Raw genomic sequence first — 20,084 nt, 5'->3', positions numbered from 1 at the left:
ATATGGTAGTAATATGCCTAAATATGGTAGTGATATGATATACTGTATATATAATATGGGCACATCACATTTTTTTTGTCACATAAAGTTTGATAGTGTAGACTGAGCTTTAATGTGAATAGACCATGGAAACCATAGAAAATTAACTTGACCTAACAAAGGTCAATAGTTCAATACTTGTGGTGGTGTCCTACTTCAAGAATATACACATTTATGTGGTACTGAATAAACTGAAAAGGTTTATAGGTCAGAGATTACAAAATGAGTTGCAATGAATGCAAATATTATACAAATAAACGACAATAGGAACAGGAAGCTTTACTTATCAAAGTTGCAGGTCAAAGGTTAAAAAGTTAAATTATTATTATATTTTATTAATCATCCTTATTTATGTTGTTGATATTGAGGGTTTGAGGAGAAAAAAGGTCGATTATGAAATTTTAAATAATTATGGAATATATTATTTGTTTTTTTTTTATTACATAGTTCGGATATTAAGAATTTTGGACAATTTCCCTTATTTAATAGAAGTGTCTCAGAGAAGAAATTCCTCCGTAATTACTGGTAATAATTTTAGACTAGGTTTTCTGTGATTCCAATTAAACAAATTACACAAACCAATAGTGGTGTTGGTAGTCTATAAGTGATAGCTTACCTGGATAAACCTACATAGGCCGTTTCCCCTTTGAGGGAAGAACATAACTCGAAAAGTACAAACAATTAAAACTTTCCCCTCTGAGATAGTGGCATCATCCATGTCCGCCCTCAGGTGTGCAAAAACGCCTATACATACCTCACCATTTTTTGTTGTACTTTTCGAGTTATGTTCTCCTCTCGAAGGGGAAAAGGCCTATGTCAGTTTATCCAGGTAAGCTAGTGACAAAAGAAAAAAAACAAAGTACATTTTCAAACATAATTGAACACAAAGACGATGATGATGCTTAGCATATGGTTTAACTATTAACTTATATTAAGATTGATTCTAAAGGATAAAAGGAAGCATTGGATTAATGTTCACCTTTACTTAAGTATTATTGATCACATCCTATACAATATAACAACCAACCTGAATACTGTAAGTCTCCCTTTAATAGTAGAACCAATCCTTTGTGAAACCCCTACACAGTGGACATTTTAAGAGCCTTGTCTGTGTACAAACTTCAAATTTTAAATATTTTATATATTTGACAATAAATGCTGTGCAAGCAGCGCATTCATTCATCCCTAGGGGTAATATTAACACAACAGAAACCTCCTATTAACTGTGTATACGAACAAGGGACTATGTTTTTAACAGTACATCCAACCCCTATGAAGAGGACACTTTCCTGTGTAACCAAAAGGAGGCACTACAAACCCTATGCTGTGGAGCAATATATGTTTTAACTCTAGGGACACCCATATTACATAAGGAAACACTTTCCTGTGTAACGAACAAGGGGCAATATGTTTTAAAACTACGTCCAAACCCTATTATATTGGGTCCCAAAGTTGTCCCCCCTAAATAGGAGTTCTACTGTTTTGTTGGCCATATAAATAAACTATACCAACAACTGACTATACATTACTATCTGTTCCTTTCTGCATTATATAAAACAAACAGGTATTTTGTTTGTTTGTTAAATAAATAATAAATGTAATTAAATTTGAATACTCAGAGAATCAGGAAATTAAGTACGAATCAACTAAATAATCATTACATAGCTCTTTTCCCATAAACACTGTAATTACTGTATAAAATACATTTACAGAGGGAAGTCCCCTATAATTCCAGGTTTCTAAAGTTACTATTGACGCTGTATATTGTTCCTGTGGTATATAAAAGAGGATTATATAGATACTGTAGTATATTTTATGAACCCTCCGTTAGAGCGCTACTTCTGTATAGAGTGCAACTTCTGTATAGAGCCTACTGTGGTGAGCAGCGAGTTGGAAAATAACAACTCCTTGCTGTGAGGAAATAACTGAATCATACATTTTTTGTGCTGTAGTTTAATAAGTTGTACAATGTAATCTGGTTGCACCATTGAATGATTTGTGCTACCGATATCAGGGCTTTAGCCAGCATGACAATTTTGTATAAATTGTTCAGGTTGCATCACCTCCAACCTCCCCCTCCCCCTATCCCTTGGTACAGCTTGTATAATTTATATTGATAAATATTCAACCATCTTTGCCTTTTTTTAAACCTCTTGCTATGGCCCTGGCTTTATAAAGGCGATTCTTTAAAATATAATTATAATAAAAAAATAATTATGGCCAATACTGTTTGAATATTAACTCTCTACTACAGAGCATGGCTCACAAGACTGTTCCATTGTCAACAACATTTCGTCTTTTCATGTTGTGTGAATTAGACTGCAGAAATTAACAGGACTATAAGTATTTCCAAATATCTGGTTTAAAATGATGTATACATATGGTTAAAACACCTACAAAACTAAATGTCATAAAAACCTGTACTGCAACTGAAAGTAGAATTAGAAAATTAACTGAACTTTCTGGCAAACAGAAACTGTCCTAAAAGAAGTATTTTCTATGTTCCCAAATTCTTACTATTCAAAGTGCATTAAGAAGTAATAGACTTGAGTTGATTGATAAACATTGAAACCAATTAATATATATATACTATCATCATAATTCTAGTTTTACTGTATGTTAAAAACATTAATTTCATATTGAATCATAGTAGATCGGACACCTGGAGGTTAACATGCTTGCCTTCCCAACTCACAAGACTGTACTTCTACTCTTTTCCTTAGAGTGACAGTTATATTAATAATTAGCAATTTACTTGCTGTCGGATGTGTTATAATTATAACATTTGTAAATATTTATTATATCTACAGTATTACACATTTAATAATAATACACTGGATTTACTGTATAAAGCGGCTAATGTTGTGAAACCTCTAAGCGCTGTACATATTAATATTATTAGTCTACCCGGTCATTTTGTTATTGTTGTGTCATTACCTTTAGCATGTACCCATTTGTACTCGGTGGAGAGAGGCAAATGTATTAAGTAAAGTAAAAAGTAAACATTTTGTGTAAATGGTCATAAGGAATAATTACCATTACCGCTCATCTGTGTAAATAAGCATGATATAGTTAATCAATCCTGTAATAAAATGTGTTATAATTTATTACAATTTTTAAATATTTATTGTATCTATCACACATTTATTTTACACATATACTCTTGTCATTAACACAAGTTAGAGTTAGAGTACTGTAAGCATAACTGAAAATACTCGCAAACGGTCACTTTCACGTAATGCCACGAGAGATCACAATGCAACAGACATCAACTTCCTGGTATTGTAACAGATTTATACAATATTATCCAGGAAGCAGTATGATCACCAAAGCATTGTTTGGTGCATTTGCGGCAAGGTTGAATTGCATTCAAATCCTAAGCTCTTCTTTTTAAACGACTCAGTACATTATTCCTACAGTATAGTAGCTAGCCATGTTAAGAGCTACACAGTACAGTATCTTTTAGTGCTTTTTTAAATACAAGAAATAGCCCTAATTATAAAACGAATGTTTCTCTTTGGTTGAAAATACAACAAGATAGATACTTTATTGTCAAATAATTCAACGAAAGATTTGAAAAAATCAGTTAAAATGTTAAGACATGAAGTAAAATACACAGTACAGTAAAAATATACAGATTAAAAATGCATATACAGGATTTATAAATATAAATTTGAATTTATGTCCTCCTCATATAAAAATATGGCAATTTTCGAGGAGCATTCACACACTATATTATGTCGATTGTAAAAAATGTATATACTGCTATTTATTGTCTGGTGTCTGTGCGAAAAAATAAATATCAATTAATAACCGTGTGAATAGATTACTACTTGGCAGTAGAAACCGGACAAATTTCAAATAAGGCCAAAAAATATATATTATCATACTTGTATAAGTGTCAACCCCCTATTTTTTAGCTGCTTCTGTTTTTTTAATGACAAAAAACAATTAAAAATTCCGATAAAATTGTAACATTTGATTATCGCCAGCATAGATGGAAGGAATGGTTTTCTTGAAGTTGAAAATATATGTCGTAGTTATTTATTCATAATTATTAGTTATCATCACTGTGCAATTTTTAGCTGCATCAATGCAATATAACTGACCTTGAGTCAACTACTGTAACATCTGTTTGTCCGCCAGTGCAATGCATTTTGGGTAATGTGTTTTTGGGAGCACAAATTTAGCAGAAATGCGGTCGACATAAAAATTATATTTTAAAATCTATTTTCAAATAAACGATTATTTAACAGGCTCTACGATGCTAATATGATGGTATTAAGTATTACTAATTTACAGTTTATTTTCAAGAAGAAGCTTGAAATTTTCACCAGTATCAAATACCAGTAAGTAATGTTCAGTAGTAACATAATAAGTTGGCAAGATAGTTACTAGTACCTGATACATGGAGGTATAATAAATGCAGAAAAGAAAAAAATAGCTTTGTTTATTTGAATAACCAGTCAGAATTTGGTAGGTTAAAGACTGCAACAGTTATCTGAGTTAAACCAGAGGGTTTAGTAAGAGCTGAAAGTTACTTTTGTTTGGTATAAAAGTTCAATGCATTGACCAAGAGATTAGGAAGATTACACTGTGTACATTAACCCTTGCCCAATGAATCAGTCAGACATTATTTGTCCGCTGATAATTAGGGACAAAATTATAGTCCCTTCAACATAGCACAAAGACACACTATATATTAATATAAAGTTATTTTGTAAAAGTTATACCATAGTAGCTTGAACTTGGTATACACTACAGTAGTCAATAATTCATTGTATTTAACAATGGTTAACCTTGATTGTACAACTGTATAGTATTATTATCAATACAGTTAGCAAGACAAAAAGTTTTATGAAAAGTAAAGGTAAATCTGGGATGTCCCTTTCATCATTTTTTATTACTACATATTTAAAACTGGATACAGGATATAATTTGTGTCTGAATTTGGTACTAGGGATAGCCCTCTAAATCCCCAAAGGGGGTTTCTGTACACCACTGAGGGGTCCTTTTAGGATGTGTTTTCAATGGTTATTAACTTAGGTACAGTAAGTTCTGATAGATATCTTCGTATTCCTATATTTATATGACTAATGATCTTAATTGTCTTTTTTGTCACCAGTAACGGCGGAGAAAATTTATACAGAAATTCAGTTTGCTTCTGTTTAATCCCGTCTCCGTCACGGGTTTTTGTTTTTTTATGTTTCTCTCTTGACGAAATAAATGAAATAGAATTGTTTGGTTGCACTCTGGTTATAATTTTCATAATAATAGATATCATTATGTCACAATAGAATGTTATGTTCAGTGAGCCATTATGTAATCATTACAAGTTCCAGTTTATTGACCCTACAAAAGTACAATATAAGCCTCATTACTGCCACATAGTCATAAACTATAAAACCCAGTACAGGTCAAACCAGCTTGTTCTGCTTCATGGAGATCCCTGTACTAAACAGACCATTAGAGCTTTCATTGTATGTTCAAGTACAATATTTAATATCAACAATTTCTTTTATTCAACCTGTTTACCATAATAATGTCATAAAGCACAAGTTCTCAATGTTTGCATATTTTCATGATAGAAATTGCCTTAAAGGCCAGGTGCGGGCAAAACATTTCTATTGATCATACATTCCAATAATTATCGATCTATAGTTTCCCCTATGTTTCATAATTTTTGGGATTTTATTTTTGTTACATGAGCTTGTTGAAAATAAGCACTTTCTTATCAGTGGGGGGATAGTTCAAATTACACAGTAAAATCTCTATTCTTTTGTACACAAATTTTGTAAATAGAGAGGCATTTTAAAAAGCTATGAAAAATAAACGGTGTGGTAAAAAATGTTATCAGATGACTAAATATAGGTAATATAACTTGAATATTACATTTCTGGTATTTTTATTGAACTTCAGATTTTTATTTAATTGCTATAGCAAAAATTATCCACCGTATATCCACCATCTTTTTTCACCTTCTAGGGAGTCACCAAACATGTTATTACATTAGGTTAACTATCTAACTACTGAAAAAAAGTCTTCCTGGTTTTTATGGAAGAATTTTGTCAAATTTTGTATTTGACCATATTAAGGGAAATTCATATTTTTTCGTCTTGATTTCTGTTACAAATATTTGATTATGTACAATTAACCAAATATTATATTTAAAATTCATGCCTGTACCTGAGCTTTAAGTTCTGTCTACTCTATCAAACTTTATGTGACAAAAAATGTGACGTGCTCATATGGACATGATGATGTCATATCACTACCATATTTAAGCATATCACTACCATATTTAAGCATATCACTACCATATTTAAGCATATCACTACCATATTTGGGCACATCACACTTTTTTGTCAAACTACAGTAGTTTGTAGACAGAGCTTTAAATACTAAAAAAAAAAAAAAATAGCGTGTTTTTGTGGAGGATATCCAAATCGCGCTATGTTTTATTTTAGTATAAAGCTCTGTCTTGTGATGATTTTTTTCTCCTTTTGTGGGAAAAAAAATCCCTTGTAAAAATCCTGGCTACAGTCTTAATAATATTCTTTGTAAAAAAAAACACCAACACACTAGAAAACAAGCAATTTCCTGATTTATATATTGTAATTTATTACTGATATTTAATTTGTAAAAAAAATCCTGAAAATCCCTTCATATTGTTGACAATATTTCTTTCTTTTTTCACAATTTAAAAATACCTGGATGAAATATTATTTTTAGTTTCCTTCTAGAAATATGGTTTTTATCTAATGTCTGAACAAGTCACAAAACTACTGTACATCTGACGAAAGTGAAAACAGCTTCTGAATTATAGTTGTTGTGTATATTTTAGGTAATAATAGATGTTTGTTGATTATTTGTAATAAAATAATTAGTAATAATATAATAAAACACATTGTTCCATTTGGAAATGGGAAATATCAATGCATACGGAGATTAATCCAGTTTTCTAATAATAGTCACTATTATAAAAGTACTGGTATAGGTTTATAGCTTTAGTATGAGAAAGAAGCTAACTGATCTAGTTAGTAAATTAGTTAGTAGTAAAGTAGGTACTGGTAGTTTAATGTATTCATTTCAACTTTATTTAGAGCGAGTACCCATATGAACCTATAGGCCAATTGATATCTATTTTAGTGTGATAGGACATATTTTCCTCTTTCTAAAAAGCTAAATAGCTAAGTTAATGTTTTAAATTGTTGTCCAACTACACATAAGATGTACATCAATTTGATTCCTAAAAACAATCACATCTTCAGCAATCTTTATACATTTCAAAAGATAATCCACTTGGGAGAGGTGCATCATGGGTGCGTCATTTACAAATAATTATTGACACAGGGGTGCATCAAAAAACCTAGATGGTACGTCACATCAATGGTGTGTCAATGTCCGTCACTTTACCACCCACCATAAACAACATGGTCACAGTGCGTCAAAATGGTCACTGTGCGTCAAAATGGTCACCTAAAGGTAAGTCATATTTTTGACGCACTTATGGTATTCATAAGGTACAAATGACGCACCTTTCCTCCAGGGGTCGAATAGTGGGTCATACAATTGACAAGTGCATAAGAACTTAAAGACTAATTATTAAAAATAATAATCATTAATTAACAAATATCTTCATACTTTTATGTGATATAAATGATTGACTAATGTTACAACCCACCTATCCCCTCCCCTCCCCCTGACTTATGATGTCATCACCCGTGTCATCATTGGTGTCATGGATAATAGTTTGAATAATAATAATTATTAATTTGCACCAAAACACCCACCCATTTCTCATTGACAGTTGCCATGACAATGTCTCCTTTGGCCTAACGAGACCTTTTGAATTATTATCAAAATTATACATATTTAAATTGTGTATTTAATGACCCATTGCAAGTTATAATTATGACATAATATTACGTAATAGTAGTCTATTATTATACTGTACTGTATTTAATGTGACAAAATAAATACAGGTAGCTATTAAGATTAAGAATAATAGTTAATACAAGTATGAAATAGGTACTAAAAACAAATACAGTTGCTTGTGATCGAACCACTGGTCACTGAACCCACATGATAATAAAGCACAGTATAAACAGTAATAACATTCAATTGCCAACATTCAAATAGTCCATAAAGTACAATAATCATGAGGCTACTTACGTCTCTTTTCATCTTTTTCTCTGGCGGTGATTTTCGTAACCAGCCCTGATGAACGATTCCATCATTGCCAGCCATGATGGTGAGTGAGAGGCCGACGTTAAACTTATTAGGAAATAATAACAAACGTTATGAACAAGTAAATACACTAATTCTATATAAAATCAGACATTATAAGTCTCCCACAGTTACACTTCGAAGATTTAACTGTAAATATCCAGAGTTTTATTGCGTAATTCCTTCAGCTGGTGAGACATCCGTATGTTGTGTATCAATCAGTATATAAAATCAGCACGGGTTGGTGTGGTGGCGTACGACACTAGATTGTTTTCACCTCGTTAGCCTCCTTGTCGTCAGAGACCGGGAACACCACTTCCGTGTTGTTGTTTGTTGGTAAACAAATCTAGGATCGAATCAGTGTTTTTCAAAACAAAACATCATGAATGATTAAACTTGTCAAAATCAATAAAAAAAAACGACCAATGGGCCATATAATTTGACATGGTTATGCATTGAATAATAAAAGCACAACATTAGGCCCATGTTTTCTTTTGTAAGCATGTACTTAGGACCAGAGTGGAAGTGGCGAAAGATGGCGACCCACGTGTACAATTTTTTCCAATTTTATTTAATTAATATAAATATTACAACATACATTATAGTTTATATATATCATATTATGTGACAATGTTTAATAGACACATGCTTTTAATTTTTAAGTCATCATTAACTACGATATTTTACGGGAAATTATAACAATTGGAATCAACCAATCAGAAGTCTCGTTTCATTATCAACAGCGATATATCGACTATCGATTTTGTAGGTGTAAACAATGAGAAATAGTGTGTGGAAGAATAAACCGATTAAATGGTTCGGGGAGTGAACCTTATGTCCGGAATATACGTAAGTTAATTTCAATATTGACATGATTAATACTCGAAAGTCTATAGTGCAGCTGTTGCGTTATGTAGTATCCAACAGATGGAGGCTTGTTTAGGCCCGAATTTCGACCAATTTGAAGTTAAAAAGTTATGGGCATCGCCGACTCTACGCTGAGGAGCTCGTCGCCTTCAGAGGAAGGCAAAGAAATGAGCTCAATGCCCCCACCGGCTAGGAGCAATTACCCTGTGGATAAAGAGGGTAGTAGTACTAGTAGTAGTAGTACTGGTGATGCGGATATAGGTAGTAATGTAATTAGTAGGGAATCTCGTAAACAACAGAATGTTCCTGAAGAGGAATCCATGTTTGACAGTGTTTTAAAGAAGGTTTCAGAACTGAGGTACACTAAAAAGACACATTCTTTTTTCTATTATTCAGTTAAAACTTTTTGTTGTATCTTTGTTGGAATTCATTGAGGCATGACTTTTTTTTATTTGGTAATTCATTGAAGCATGACTTTTTTTTATTTGTTTTGGATTGGTATTTCTAGATTATTTATTTCATTTCATGATGCGTATGATGCCCTCATACGAGTTCATAAAAATATTTTTATTAAAAAGTTGGTTCGCTTCCAAAAAATATTGTGTAGGGTCGTAGTGTATCACCGGGAATTTCCTATAAATATGTTTTTGTTTGTTTGAAACATTGTAAGTTATAAACGGATGAAAATAGCTAATTATGGGTATTATAAACTTATTATTTGTAAACTTTGTTGATTGTTGAATTTGTGTTGATCAAGACTTAATATGTCTGTTGGAATCATGTAAATTATTTTACTGTTAATCATTATACTGTACAATCTTGTAAAAGGAATTTTTCATAACCAGCATAGCAAAACTTTCACAAAGCCAAACTGACTGACTGGTGGTATACTCAAACCATGGACGCTCAACATTTCATTAGTCCTATATAAACCTGGTATGTTAGATTTATGATAAACTTATTGACGACAGTCCTACTCCATGTCATTGAATTCTAGTAAACTTTACCTGCTGTTGTTATTCAATACCTTTGGCAGTTTCACAAACAGGATACAACAATCTTGTTTGTATTGTACAATAGTTTTTAGGTGTTGTACTTTATAATATCTCTGACTCACAATACCACAACTAATAGTGATACATGTCTGTGCTTTTGAATTTGGACAACTAAACACTGCATAACAGTTTATTAGTTGTGAGTCTGGTAGATACAGGTTTGTACAATTTACGATTAATTTAATAAACAATAATTTTATTGTTTTACTGAAGTAACAGGTATTCTTCAAATTACAAGGAACAGGAAGATAATTTAATGTTTAATTGGCAATTTGCTTTGTAAATAAATAGCTAAAAGTTATCACAGAGTCTACAGAGTTTAAAGAGACAAAACACAAAATTTGACAGTTTCGATCTAATGGAATTGATTTTTTAAGTAAATTAAAACGTTGAATTCTCAAATAATGTCTTCTGTGGCTTTATATAATATTGTGTTCATACACCCATGTATGCTGCACCCCTGAATACTTGAACCCTGAATTTACAGACATAAAGTCAGTAAAGCATACTAACATTTGAAAATGGTTATTATAAATTACAGTTAAAATGTTATTATAGGAACTAACTGGCAATGCAATAGAAGAAGAAACTGTAGTATTTGTTTTCTAGTATATTAGTACTGATATAGGCTAGGTTGTGAAATGTTGTGAGATGAATACAGTATTGTTCATAGAGTATTTCTTCTTGAAGTTCCAAGAATAATATCTAGACACTAGTGTAAGGATAGTATTAGTACTGATATACAGTAGGCTAGGTCTTTAAAGTTGTGAGATGAATGCAGTATTGTTCATAGAGTATTTCTTTTTGAATTTCCAAGAATAATTACTACAGTATAATTTATATATAGACATGTACTTTGTGACACCGAAAATTGAAGAAAACATAAACGATTAAAAGCATTTTGTTTTGTTTTTGCTTTTGCTTTCAGTGATCAGTTCATGGATGTTGTCATACCAGAACACTTCAAAGACCAATCAATGGATGACATAAGGAAGTCTGTAGATTCGACCATGCCACCATGGTTCTGTCGGCATTGCACCTACGAAAATCCTCATCATCACCTTGCATGCAGTATGTGTCAAAAAGTGAAAGATTCTCAGACGCGGAAACCATCTGTAAGTCAAGGGTCAGATGACGAATTGGAGACTATGGACATTACCGAAGAGGATTTAGAAAATGAACGATGGAATTGCAGAAGGTGCACGTTGGAAAATGAGCCGTCATCTCGTAGATGTAGTATGTGTGAAGCGCCTAAAGTAACCACAATGCCTTGTGTTGAACCCTTATCGTTCCCAGGTGAAGTAAGAAAGGATAATTTGGGAGTTCGCAGAAAAAGTGGTAAATCTAAACCGGTAAAGAATCCGGTATTACCGGTTGTGGTAAAAGAGGAGGAAGATAGCGATGCTAGCTCGGAAATGGAGATAGATTTAAACAGATGGCAATGTAAACATTGCACGTTTTTAAATAAATCTGAGAGTAGTAAATGCGCTACCTGTCATCTCGAGAAAGGCAGTGTAATTATTCCTCATAAAAATACAGATGAAAGCCAAGCAAGCACGAGTGCTCAGGCACCAGGAGAGACTGCCATGGAAAGTAAGCAGACGACATCCGATGATACCTACAAAAAGCAAGATGAAACAAGAAATGGTTTACCAACAATTATTGATGTCCCTGTATTAGAAAATGGCAGTGTTGCGGATATGGTAATTGAAGAGGAATGGTGTTGTCCAGCTTGCACTTACGAGAATGCTGCCACCATAGTTCATTGTGCAGTGTGCGCTGCGCCAAGGGGTAAATTAAGTGGTAAAGACGTTGTCCCAGAATCCAGACGACAAGGGAACCTTAAAGTAAACAGGGAAAGAATTGGTAGAAGTAACGCACTTAAAAAGAAAACATGGACTTGTAATACATGTACACTAATAAACGTTACCGATACAAATATATGCATGGCTTGCAAGAATCAGCAATCGGCTGAACCTACGTGGCAAGTTAGCAAAAAGTTTGCACCAGGACCGAATGAATGGGCCTGCCATCAGTGTACGTATAATAACCCGAATGTTATCAACGTCTGCTGTATGTGCGGACATAATCAAAGGTCAGAGGTTAAAGGTGAAACGTGGCTTTGTCACAAGTGTGGGATGAATGTCAGCACAAAACATGATAAGTGCCTCATGTGTGAATCACCGCAAAAACCAAAAACCCCGGTAGCAAGTAAACCCCTAGGCCTACGACGACAAAACAGCATTGTGCAAGAATCGAAGAGAAAACTAGATGAAGACTCCGCTCAAGAAAAGTTTGAACATATCAGGAATTTCTGTAAAGTTGTAAGTGCCTTTATTAATTTTCTATAAATTTGTTGTATTACACTGTACAGTCGTTCCCATTTACACATACGATTTGGTCCGGGGCTGGAGCAGGATCAGGTCCAAATTAATTGTTTGGGCCCGATCCAGCGTGTTTACACTTGCTTTCCAAACAATGACCCTGAAGATTCATACTTCATTCTCTCAAGCCATTGGTCATGATTCACTGCATAAGCCGGCCCAAACGTAAAAGCCGCTCCTGGACCTACTCGAGAGGTGGTCCAGATCTGCATCCAGCCTTAGTTCTGTAGTTTCATTATTGCGTTATAATCTTTTATAGAATAAAGAACATTTTGTAGATGACCAGTTTCCACCAGCACCTAAGTCCTTATACTTCAACCCTGATCAACCCAAAATGAAGGCACGATGTGAACAGTGGCTACGTCCAGATCAGGTGCTAACATCTGAGGATGAAACAAGGATACCATGGACAGTTTTCAAGGTTCCAAGACCTTCAGATATTTCTCAAGGCATTCTGGGTAATTGTTGGTAGGTTTAGTTTTGTTCAGTACATTCAAACTTCAAAAGATACTGTAGTGTCTCTTAAGTATATATTACCTAATTCATCATCTGAAGAACACCACTGGAAATAAGTCCACTTGACTTCTGCGGGTGTCTTTGTTAAACAACATCAAATAAAATCTATACATATCAAATATCATTTTTGTAATTCCCCTTTTCCCTGTCTTTGATGTCCCTCTTTCTGGAAGTATTTATCCAGAATCTTCAACAATAAATTTCCTTCCTATAGAAATTTTTTTCATTCACTATAAATAGTTCTAGTTCATGGATAAGTTTAATAATCTTGTGACCCTGAGGTCAAGTAATATCCCGCGGTGTTTTGTTACATAAAATATCGGAACAATGAATCTGTTGACAAGAAACATGTCACATATTTCCTAAATTGCCAAGTGTAAGGTGAATGCTCTAATATTCTTTTTGTTGACACAATGTTAATGAGAAAAACATTTTTCTTTTTAAGCTTTGTAAAAGTGAAACATGAAAGTAGCAAATTATTTATACAATAATGATCATCATACTTATTTGAAATGATTATAATCAATTAATAGTATCAACAACATGATACATGATGGAGTAAGAGCAGTTTTCTGTTTGGGCTCATGCCTATTACTTGCTCCTGGCAAGATGAAATGTAAAACTTACTTTTAAGAACCTTTGCCGAATAAATATTATTATTATTAACAATTAATACTTATACAAATAGAATGAATGTTTATGACTGAGCAGAATGGTAGAATATTTTAATGATTCAAAAGCTTGACTGTTCTATCTACAAAGCGATAAGGCAGTAAGGCAATTTTAAAACCTTAATCACAGGCAGGCCAAGGGGGCCCACAGAGTCCAGGCACCCTCACTAAATTTTGTAAAATACAATAACAAATTAGTAATACACACAAAGTGACCTTTTTTTCTTAAAGAAAAATTCTCAAAATCAAAAATTATTTTGTTTTGTAGGTTTCTAAGTGCATTAGCGGTGCTAGCTGAAAAGCCAAAGCTGGTTGAATATATCATGATTACACGTGTCGCCAACGACGAAGGGGCGTATATGGTGCGTTTGTGTAAAGATGGTGCCTGGGAAACTGTACTTATTGATGATCTACTTCCATGCGATAAGTATGGCAGACTTGTCTATTCACAGGTAGGCTTAAAGCTCTGTCTACACTATCAAACTAGTTGGACAAAAAAAGAAAGTGTGATGTGCCCAAATATGCTAGTGATATGACATCATCATGTCCATATTTTGTCACATAATGTTTGATAGTGTCTAATCCAGCTTTTTACTCTTGGTATAGTATAATCCCACCCTCTAAACTCAGGTCCCATGGGACTATCCAATGTGTAAATGGTAAGGTGACAATTTCCTCCATGATACTATTATAATGAATGCCATGCCTTCACCCATTTGACAAAAATCCTACTTGCTTTCTAGGCCAAAAGGAGGCAGCTGTGGGTTCCATTGATCGAGAAGGCTCTTGCAAAGATGCATAGCTGCTATGAGAATCTCATTGCTGGAAGATGTGCAGAAGGCCTAGCCTTGCTGACTGGAGCTCCCTGTGAAAGCATACAATTACATTGTAAGTTCCAAACCAGGGATGTACAGTAGTACAGTAGCCAGAGGAGTGTATAGTATTAGGTGTCAAAAACTTAAGGATGGGTGAATAAAAAAACAGCACTTTCAGCTGCCAAGAGACTTCTGTGAGTGCTATGTTGAAATTAGGCTGGTTAGAATATCTTAAAATGAGCTTTAAGGTCGTTAGGCTTTGAAATTGAAACCTCCTTCCCCAGCACAATTGCTTCCATGCACAATACTCTATGTGCCAAGAGGCTTCTTCTGTGGGTGTTATGTTGAAATTAGTCTGGTTAGAATATCTCAAAATGAGCTTTAAGGTCGTTCGGCTTTGAAATTGAAACCTCTTCCCCAACACAATTGCTTCCATGCATAATGTAACTCTACAATACTCTATGTGCCTTTGTATTATCACTCCAAGCCAATTGCTTACTGTAATTCTTGCTTTTTAAAATATTTTTAGCAAGTGGTTTAAAACCGGATGACCCTGTGTTAGATCAAGACTTCATTTGGGCACAGTTGCTTAGCTCTAAGGAAGCTGGGTAGGTATAAATGCTTGTTTTGTAATTCAAGTTCTAGGTCAAATTCGATTTAATTAATATAGTATGTATGCTATGCTTAATGTAAAATTTTATGTGACAAAAAAATGTGATGTGCCCATATATGGACATGATGATGTCATACTACTACCATATTTGGGCATATCACCACCATATTTGGGCACACTTTTTTTGTCAAACTAGTTTGATAGTGTAGACAGAGCTTTAGGTCATGTTTAAAGCAAGTAACTGAGAGGAAAGACCTACAGTATTAGAACATTCTAAATTTCTATTTATTTTAGCTTCTTGATGGGTGCTTCTTGTGGAAGTGGCAACATGAAGATAAATCCAGAAGCATATAAGATAGTGGGTCTTCGCCCAAGACATTCTTACTCGCTATTGGATGTCCAAGATCTCAATGGAAACAGGTAATGACAAGAATTGAATTTGTGTTCTCAAATTTTAATTCCACTAATGGTCTTGCAGGAATACTAATCAAGGACCACATTATGACTTGATATTTATGTCTCTCTTTTTTAGATTAGTCCGACTCCGCAATCCCTGGGGCTCGTACTCTTGGAAAGGTGATTGGTCGGATCAGTCACCCCTCTGGACTGATGAAACGAGAGAGAAGTTGATGCCTCTAGGAGCTGCAGAGGGAATCTTTTGGATATCTTTGGAAGATATGATGATGTAAGACAATTAATAAAGAAAATATTTGTTGCAATGTTTCGTAGCCGTTCGTGGTTCGAATCCTCTCAGATGTTGCATTACAAAACAATTAAAATATCAAAATAACAACAATAATAATAATATTACCTTTCAAATTGTGAATGTATATATGTTTGTGATTATATGAAATGTAATTATAATCTATGTTTATTATTTAAGGAACAGTCTGGCCATTTTTTGAAAAAATCCATTGTACTCAATTTTGTTCAAAATGCTATAAATTGTAAAGTTGTACAATTTGACCAGAGTCTGTGATGTATTTCTTGATCTAGGTATTTTGATAATGTTGACATCTGCAAGGTACGGAAAGGCTGGTCTGAGGTTCGCTTATCCAGCTTGTTTCCAAACTTTGCTGGAGGACCTATGGAAGTTACGATACTCACGATAGATGAGCCAACACAGGCAGATTTTACCCTCTACCAGAAATGGAGGTAATATTACAAATTACACAATTTTTTATTAACCATAATTAATACAAAGTAATTAAAAGTAATCATTGATAGAATCAACACATTATAATATTCATTCTACACTCAAACTAGTTTGACAAAAAAATTACCTTCAAGGTAAATGCTCAAATATGATAGTGATATGACATGTCCATATATGGGCACATCACCTTTTTTGTCACATAAAGTTTGATAGTGTAGACAGAGCTTGTAACAACTTTTAAATCTACATTTAGACGAGAAGGTAATGCTGAGCGTGATCCACTTGACCTCTGTATCGTCGTTCTGCGAACATCAGGTCATACAACGTCTGGAATGTCAAAGGTCATGACCTTCAATAAGCGTCAAATCAGAGCATCTGTTGGTTGTTCAACCGTCCTTCAGAAAGGGACATATGTGGTGGTTTGTATGGCGTGTAACCACTGGACAACAGGAGTTAACATGCAAGGTATGTATGTACAGTAGTTCAGAGGAATATGCTAACTAGAGAAGGTGGGGATGCAGTGGGTTAGCTCACTGGCTAAACTCAGGACCTCACAGTGCCCAGAGGATAAAACAGGCATTAAAATATGTCGGGGCCTTCAGCATTGAAGAGCCACTTAGGGTTCCTAAACCAGGGGCCTCAGGTCTCTACATTACGCCACTGTGGGGACGGATTATCATTGTTTTAATGTCATTTAATAACTTTCTAACTTTGTTATTTATAGACTTTAACACCTTTTTTGTATCATTAAACGTTCCAGTAGAAACAATACTCGCTATTAGTATAATCAAAAGATTTTGTAAATTTAGTCCATTATTCACATGCACATTATTTATATTTGTTTTAACAGGTATGCGAAGCCCAGTTAGGAAAACAGCTTATCCCTCTTACACATTAGCAATACACAGCAATAGACCTCTAGTTGCTTCTCAGATTCAGCCTACAAAGACATGCCTAGCAGATGTAGTGCAGCTGCTGGCAGTACAGAAAGGCAAGAGGCATGAGGTAAGTAGGTTTGTACACAAGGAGTACTAGTTTACTTAGGTTAGGTAATAATCAGCCATGCGGCTTAATTTCATGTATTTTATATCCTATCTTGCCAAAGGAGACAATTTTCAAAAATATTCAATTTTTGACGAGTAAAGTTTATCTATGTCTATTTCAACAGTTAGACATTACATATCAAGTAATTTTAAAAGTTTTAATGTTAATTTTCACAAACAGAAACACATTTTGGCACCCATGGCATGTCATACCTTTACTTGAATCACGGAAACAAATCAGAACTGCTTACTCTTATTTTATATATTCTATTCATTATTACGTAATTTTTAAAATATTGTTTTTATAGGGACGCGAAGGTGTTACTGTCTATTATTTGGACCATGGTTGGGCTGGTCTATTTGTGGTGGCTGAGAATCGCCACCACGACAGGTCGTTACACGTCCGCTGCGATTGCACGGACAGCATGAACGTAGTATCGACAAGAGGAAATTTGGTTACCAAGGATAGAATACCACCTTTAAACAGACAAGTTCTGAATGTGTTGACGCAACTAGGAGAAGATGGATTCTCTGTGGTCCATCGAACAGCTCATCGTCTCTCCACGGCTAAAGACCTCATGGATTGGGCCGAACCACGAGTACAGCATGTACCTGAAATATCGTACGACGTGTTTGGACTTCACAGTCCACGCCCTTTGTAGGCGTGGCCAAAATACACAGTATTAAATATGTATACCTAAGAGATAGTTTTTATTGTAGATTTTGAACAAACCAAGAATTTTTTAATATTTCATCTGATCTCATTTCTTAACTCTTTTAAGTAGTTAAGCTAAAATTTTAATGTGAATTTTTTAACATAGGTTTTATTTGTGTTACATAATCATTCCTCTCATTTATGGTGCTTATTTTCTTACTTAATTGTTGCTTTCAAATAGATATTCTTTATGCAACAATGCCTACATATTATTAGATGGATAAGCTTTGTAAGTATTTGTACCCAGGGTATTACTGTATATATTCTATAGTAACCCCAGGTTGGTATTTATAGCCATGTGCTTTCCTAATTTTACATTTTTAAACATTTATTTTTATTATCAGTACTTAATGTGATATATATTTGGTCTGTACTTAATATGATATATATTTAGTCTACTTCTGGTACTTAATTTCAGAATATCATTGTTTTCAACTCATAGGATACAACTTATTTTCTATTCACAAAAGATGTATGTATTCTAATGTTCATGAAACAATGTATCTATTTTCATAGTATAATAAGATCATGGTAAACATCTTCACAAGGAAAATGAACTCAAATGTATTAAATATATATTACTACTAGTGTATTTATTATTAGGTATCATATCAAAATGATTCTACTGCAGTATATATGATTTTAAAAGAGAACTTTTTCTTTTCTGTTGATCCAATGGATCGAAAGTACTAAAATGTGTACTTACAACAAAAATAAAAATTTCTCTTCTATAATAATTATTAGGATCCAAATGAAATTATTTCAAAATAGATGGTAGTTTTTGTTTCAATGTAGTGTCGTCACTGCACAGTGACCCTAATAGATATTAGGGAGGTCAAGGGAGAACTTTTTTTTTTAACCATATTTAATGAGGGTGATCCATCCAGCAATTGCTGATCATTAGGGACTTGATAATACTGTATGTATAAATTGAATATTTACAATTATATCAAGCTAAATTATATTAATATATTATTATTCATCATACTGTAATACTTTACTAATATAAACTAATGTGTCTTGACTTGCAATTTGCTGAATCATGATATAAATGTGAACATTCCTTTCTGATTGACAATAAATGTGCAACATTGTAATTAGTAGTCTGTTAATTAAGAAGTGCTGTGATTGTGCAATTGTTAAATGTATATATATTTTTTTAATAATACATTTTTTTGGTCAGATTAATAAATGAAATTTGGATTTGTAAGAATAACATGTTTTTAATGCGTTCATACTGATCACTATTTTAACAATTACAATTATGTAACAGATTTTTGAATTAAATCAAATGTTTGTTATTTATAGGTGCAAGTTATCAACAATGAAATTTCAATAATTTGCCAGAACATTCACTTCCAGAAGATAAAGGTAAACTTTTTCTTCCAAAATAACAAATCAAAACAGATTACAGTGGCTGATCCAGGATTTTAAAATAGCGGGGTGGGGGAAGGTCCTAAAAATGGTGAAATGAAGGACTGAGCTTAATTTGTCCTATCAGTATATGGGCCCTTGGATCCGCCCCTGGATTAATTAAATTTAAACTTGTACAGTGTAATATTTCATAGAGTACAGTAGTTTTCATTTAGTTGTTAAGTGAGATCTTAATATTTGTATTTAATATATTTTCTAATCAAATGCAAGCAAATGTGTTGTTATTGCATCTCATTTCTTACTATTTTATTCTCTGTTGATTCCCATTACTAGAACAAATGAGTGAATCTTCTAACGATAATGCATAATAAATAACAGAACTCAAATCATTATATTTGGCCCAAAAACAAGTTTATTGTGTTTATTTACACAATTACTAGGCATTTCTTGTTATTCTTAAGCTCTGTCTACACTATCAAACGTTATGTGACAAAAACATATATATGGGCACATCACATTTTGTTGTCACATAAAGTTTGATAGTGTAGACAGAACTTTATTCTTATTCTTTGTGGATTCCCATAGTTACTATAACAATTAATGAATG

The 20,084-nt window shown here is 33.4% G+C and overlaps 2 protein-coding genes across 4 annotated transcripts in view; one reads left to right on the top strand and one right to left on the bottom strand.

Annotated features, from left to right (window-relative positions):
* LOC144842096 (uncharacterized) overlaps positions 1–8,509 on the bottom strand; it is a 28,709-nt gene extending 20,200 nt beyond the window's left edge. Inside the window, exon 1 of the mRNA XM_078698460.1 lies at positions 8,215–8,509. Within this exon, the coding sequence (XP_078554586.1) occupies positions 8,215–8,289 (75 nt within the window). The 5' untranslated portion in view covers positions 8,290–8,509. The remainder of the gene's footprint in view (positions 1–8,214) is intronic.
* A 532-nt stretch (positions 8,510–9,041) lies between these two features.
* On the top strand, positions 9,042–20,036 carry LOC144843594 (calpain-D-like). Of its 3 annotated transcripts, none has more exons than XM_078700446.1 (12): positions 9,042–9,117; positions 11,119–12,514; positions 12,834–13,042; positions 14,030–14,213; positions 14,505–14,649; positions 15,106–15,184; positions 15,484–15,609; positions 15,722–15,874; positions 16,186–16,344; positions 16,599–16,810; positions 17,196–17,350; positions 17,697–20,036. In XM_078700446.1, exons 2-12 carry the CDS (start codon positions 11,129–11,131, stop codon positions 18,048–18,050), a joined length of 3,162 nt encoding a protein of 1,053 aa, XP_078556572.1. In that variant the 5' UTR covers positions 9,042–9,117; positions 11,119–11,128; the 3' UTR covers positions 18,051–20,036. The 3 variants fall into 3 exon arrangements, with proteins under 3 accessions (XP_078556572.1, XP_078556571.1, XP_078556573.1); XM_078700445.1 differs by lacking the exon at positions 9,042–9,117 and adding an exon at positions 9,131–9,493; XM_078700447.1 differs by lacking the exon at positions 9,042–9,117 and adding an exon at positions 10,320–10,348.
* Positions 20,037–20,084: the final 48 nt, after the last annotated feature.

Source organism: Antedon bifida, chromosome 5, assembly GCF_963402885.1.
Source record: "Antedon bifida chromosome 5, ecAntBifi1.1, whole genome shotgun sequence".
NCBI lineage: Eukaryota > Metazoa > Echinodermata > Crinoidea > Comatulida > Antedonidae > Antedon > Antedon bifida.
This window is presented reverse-complemented; position numbering and strand designations above follow the sequence as displayed.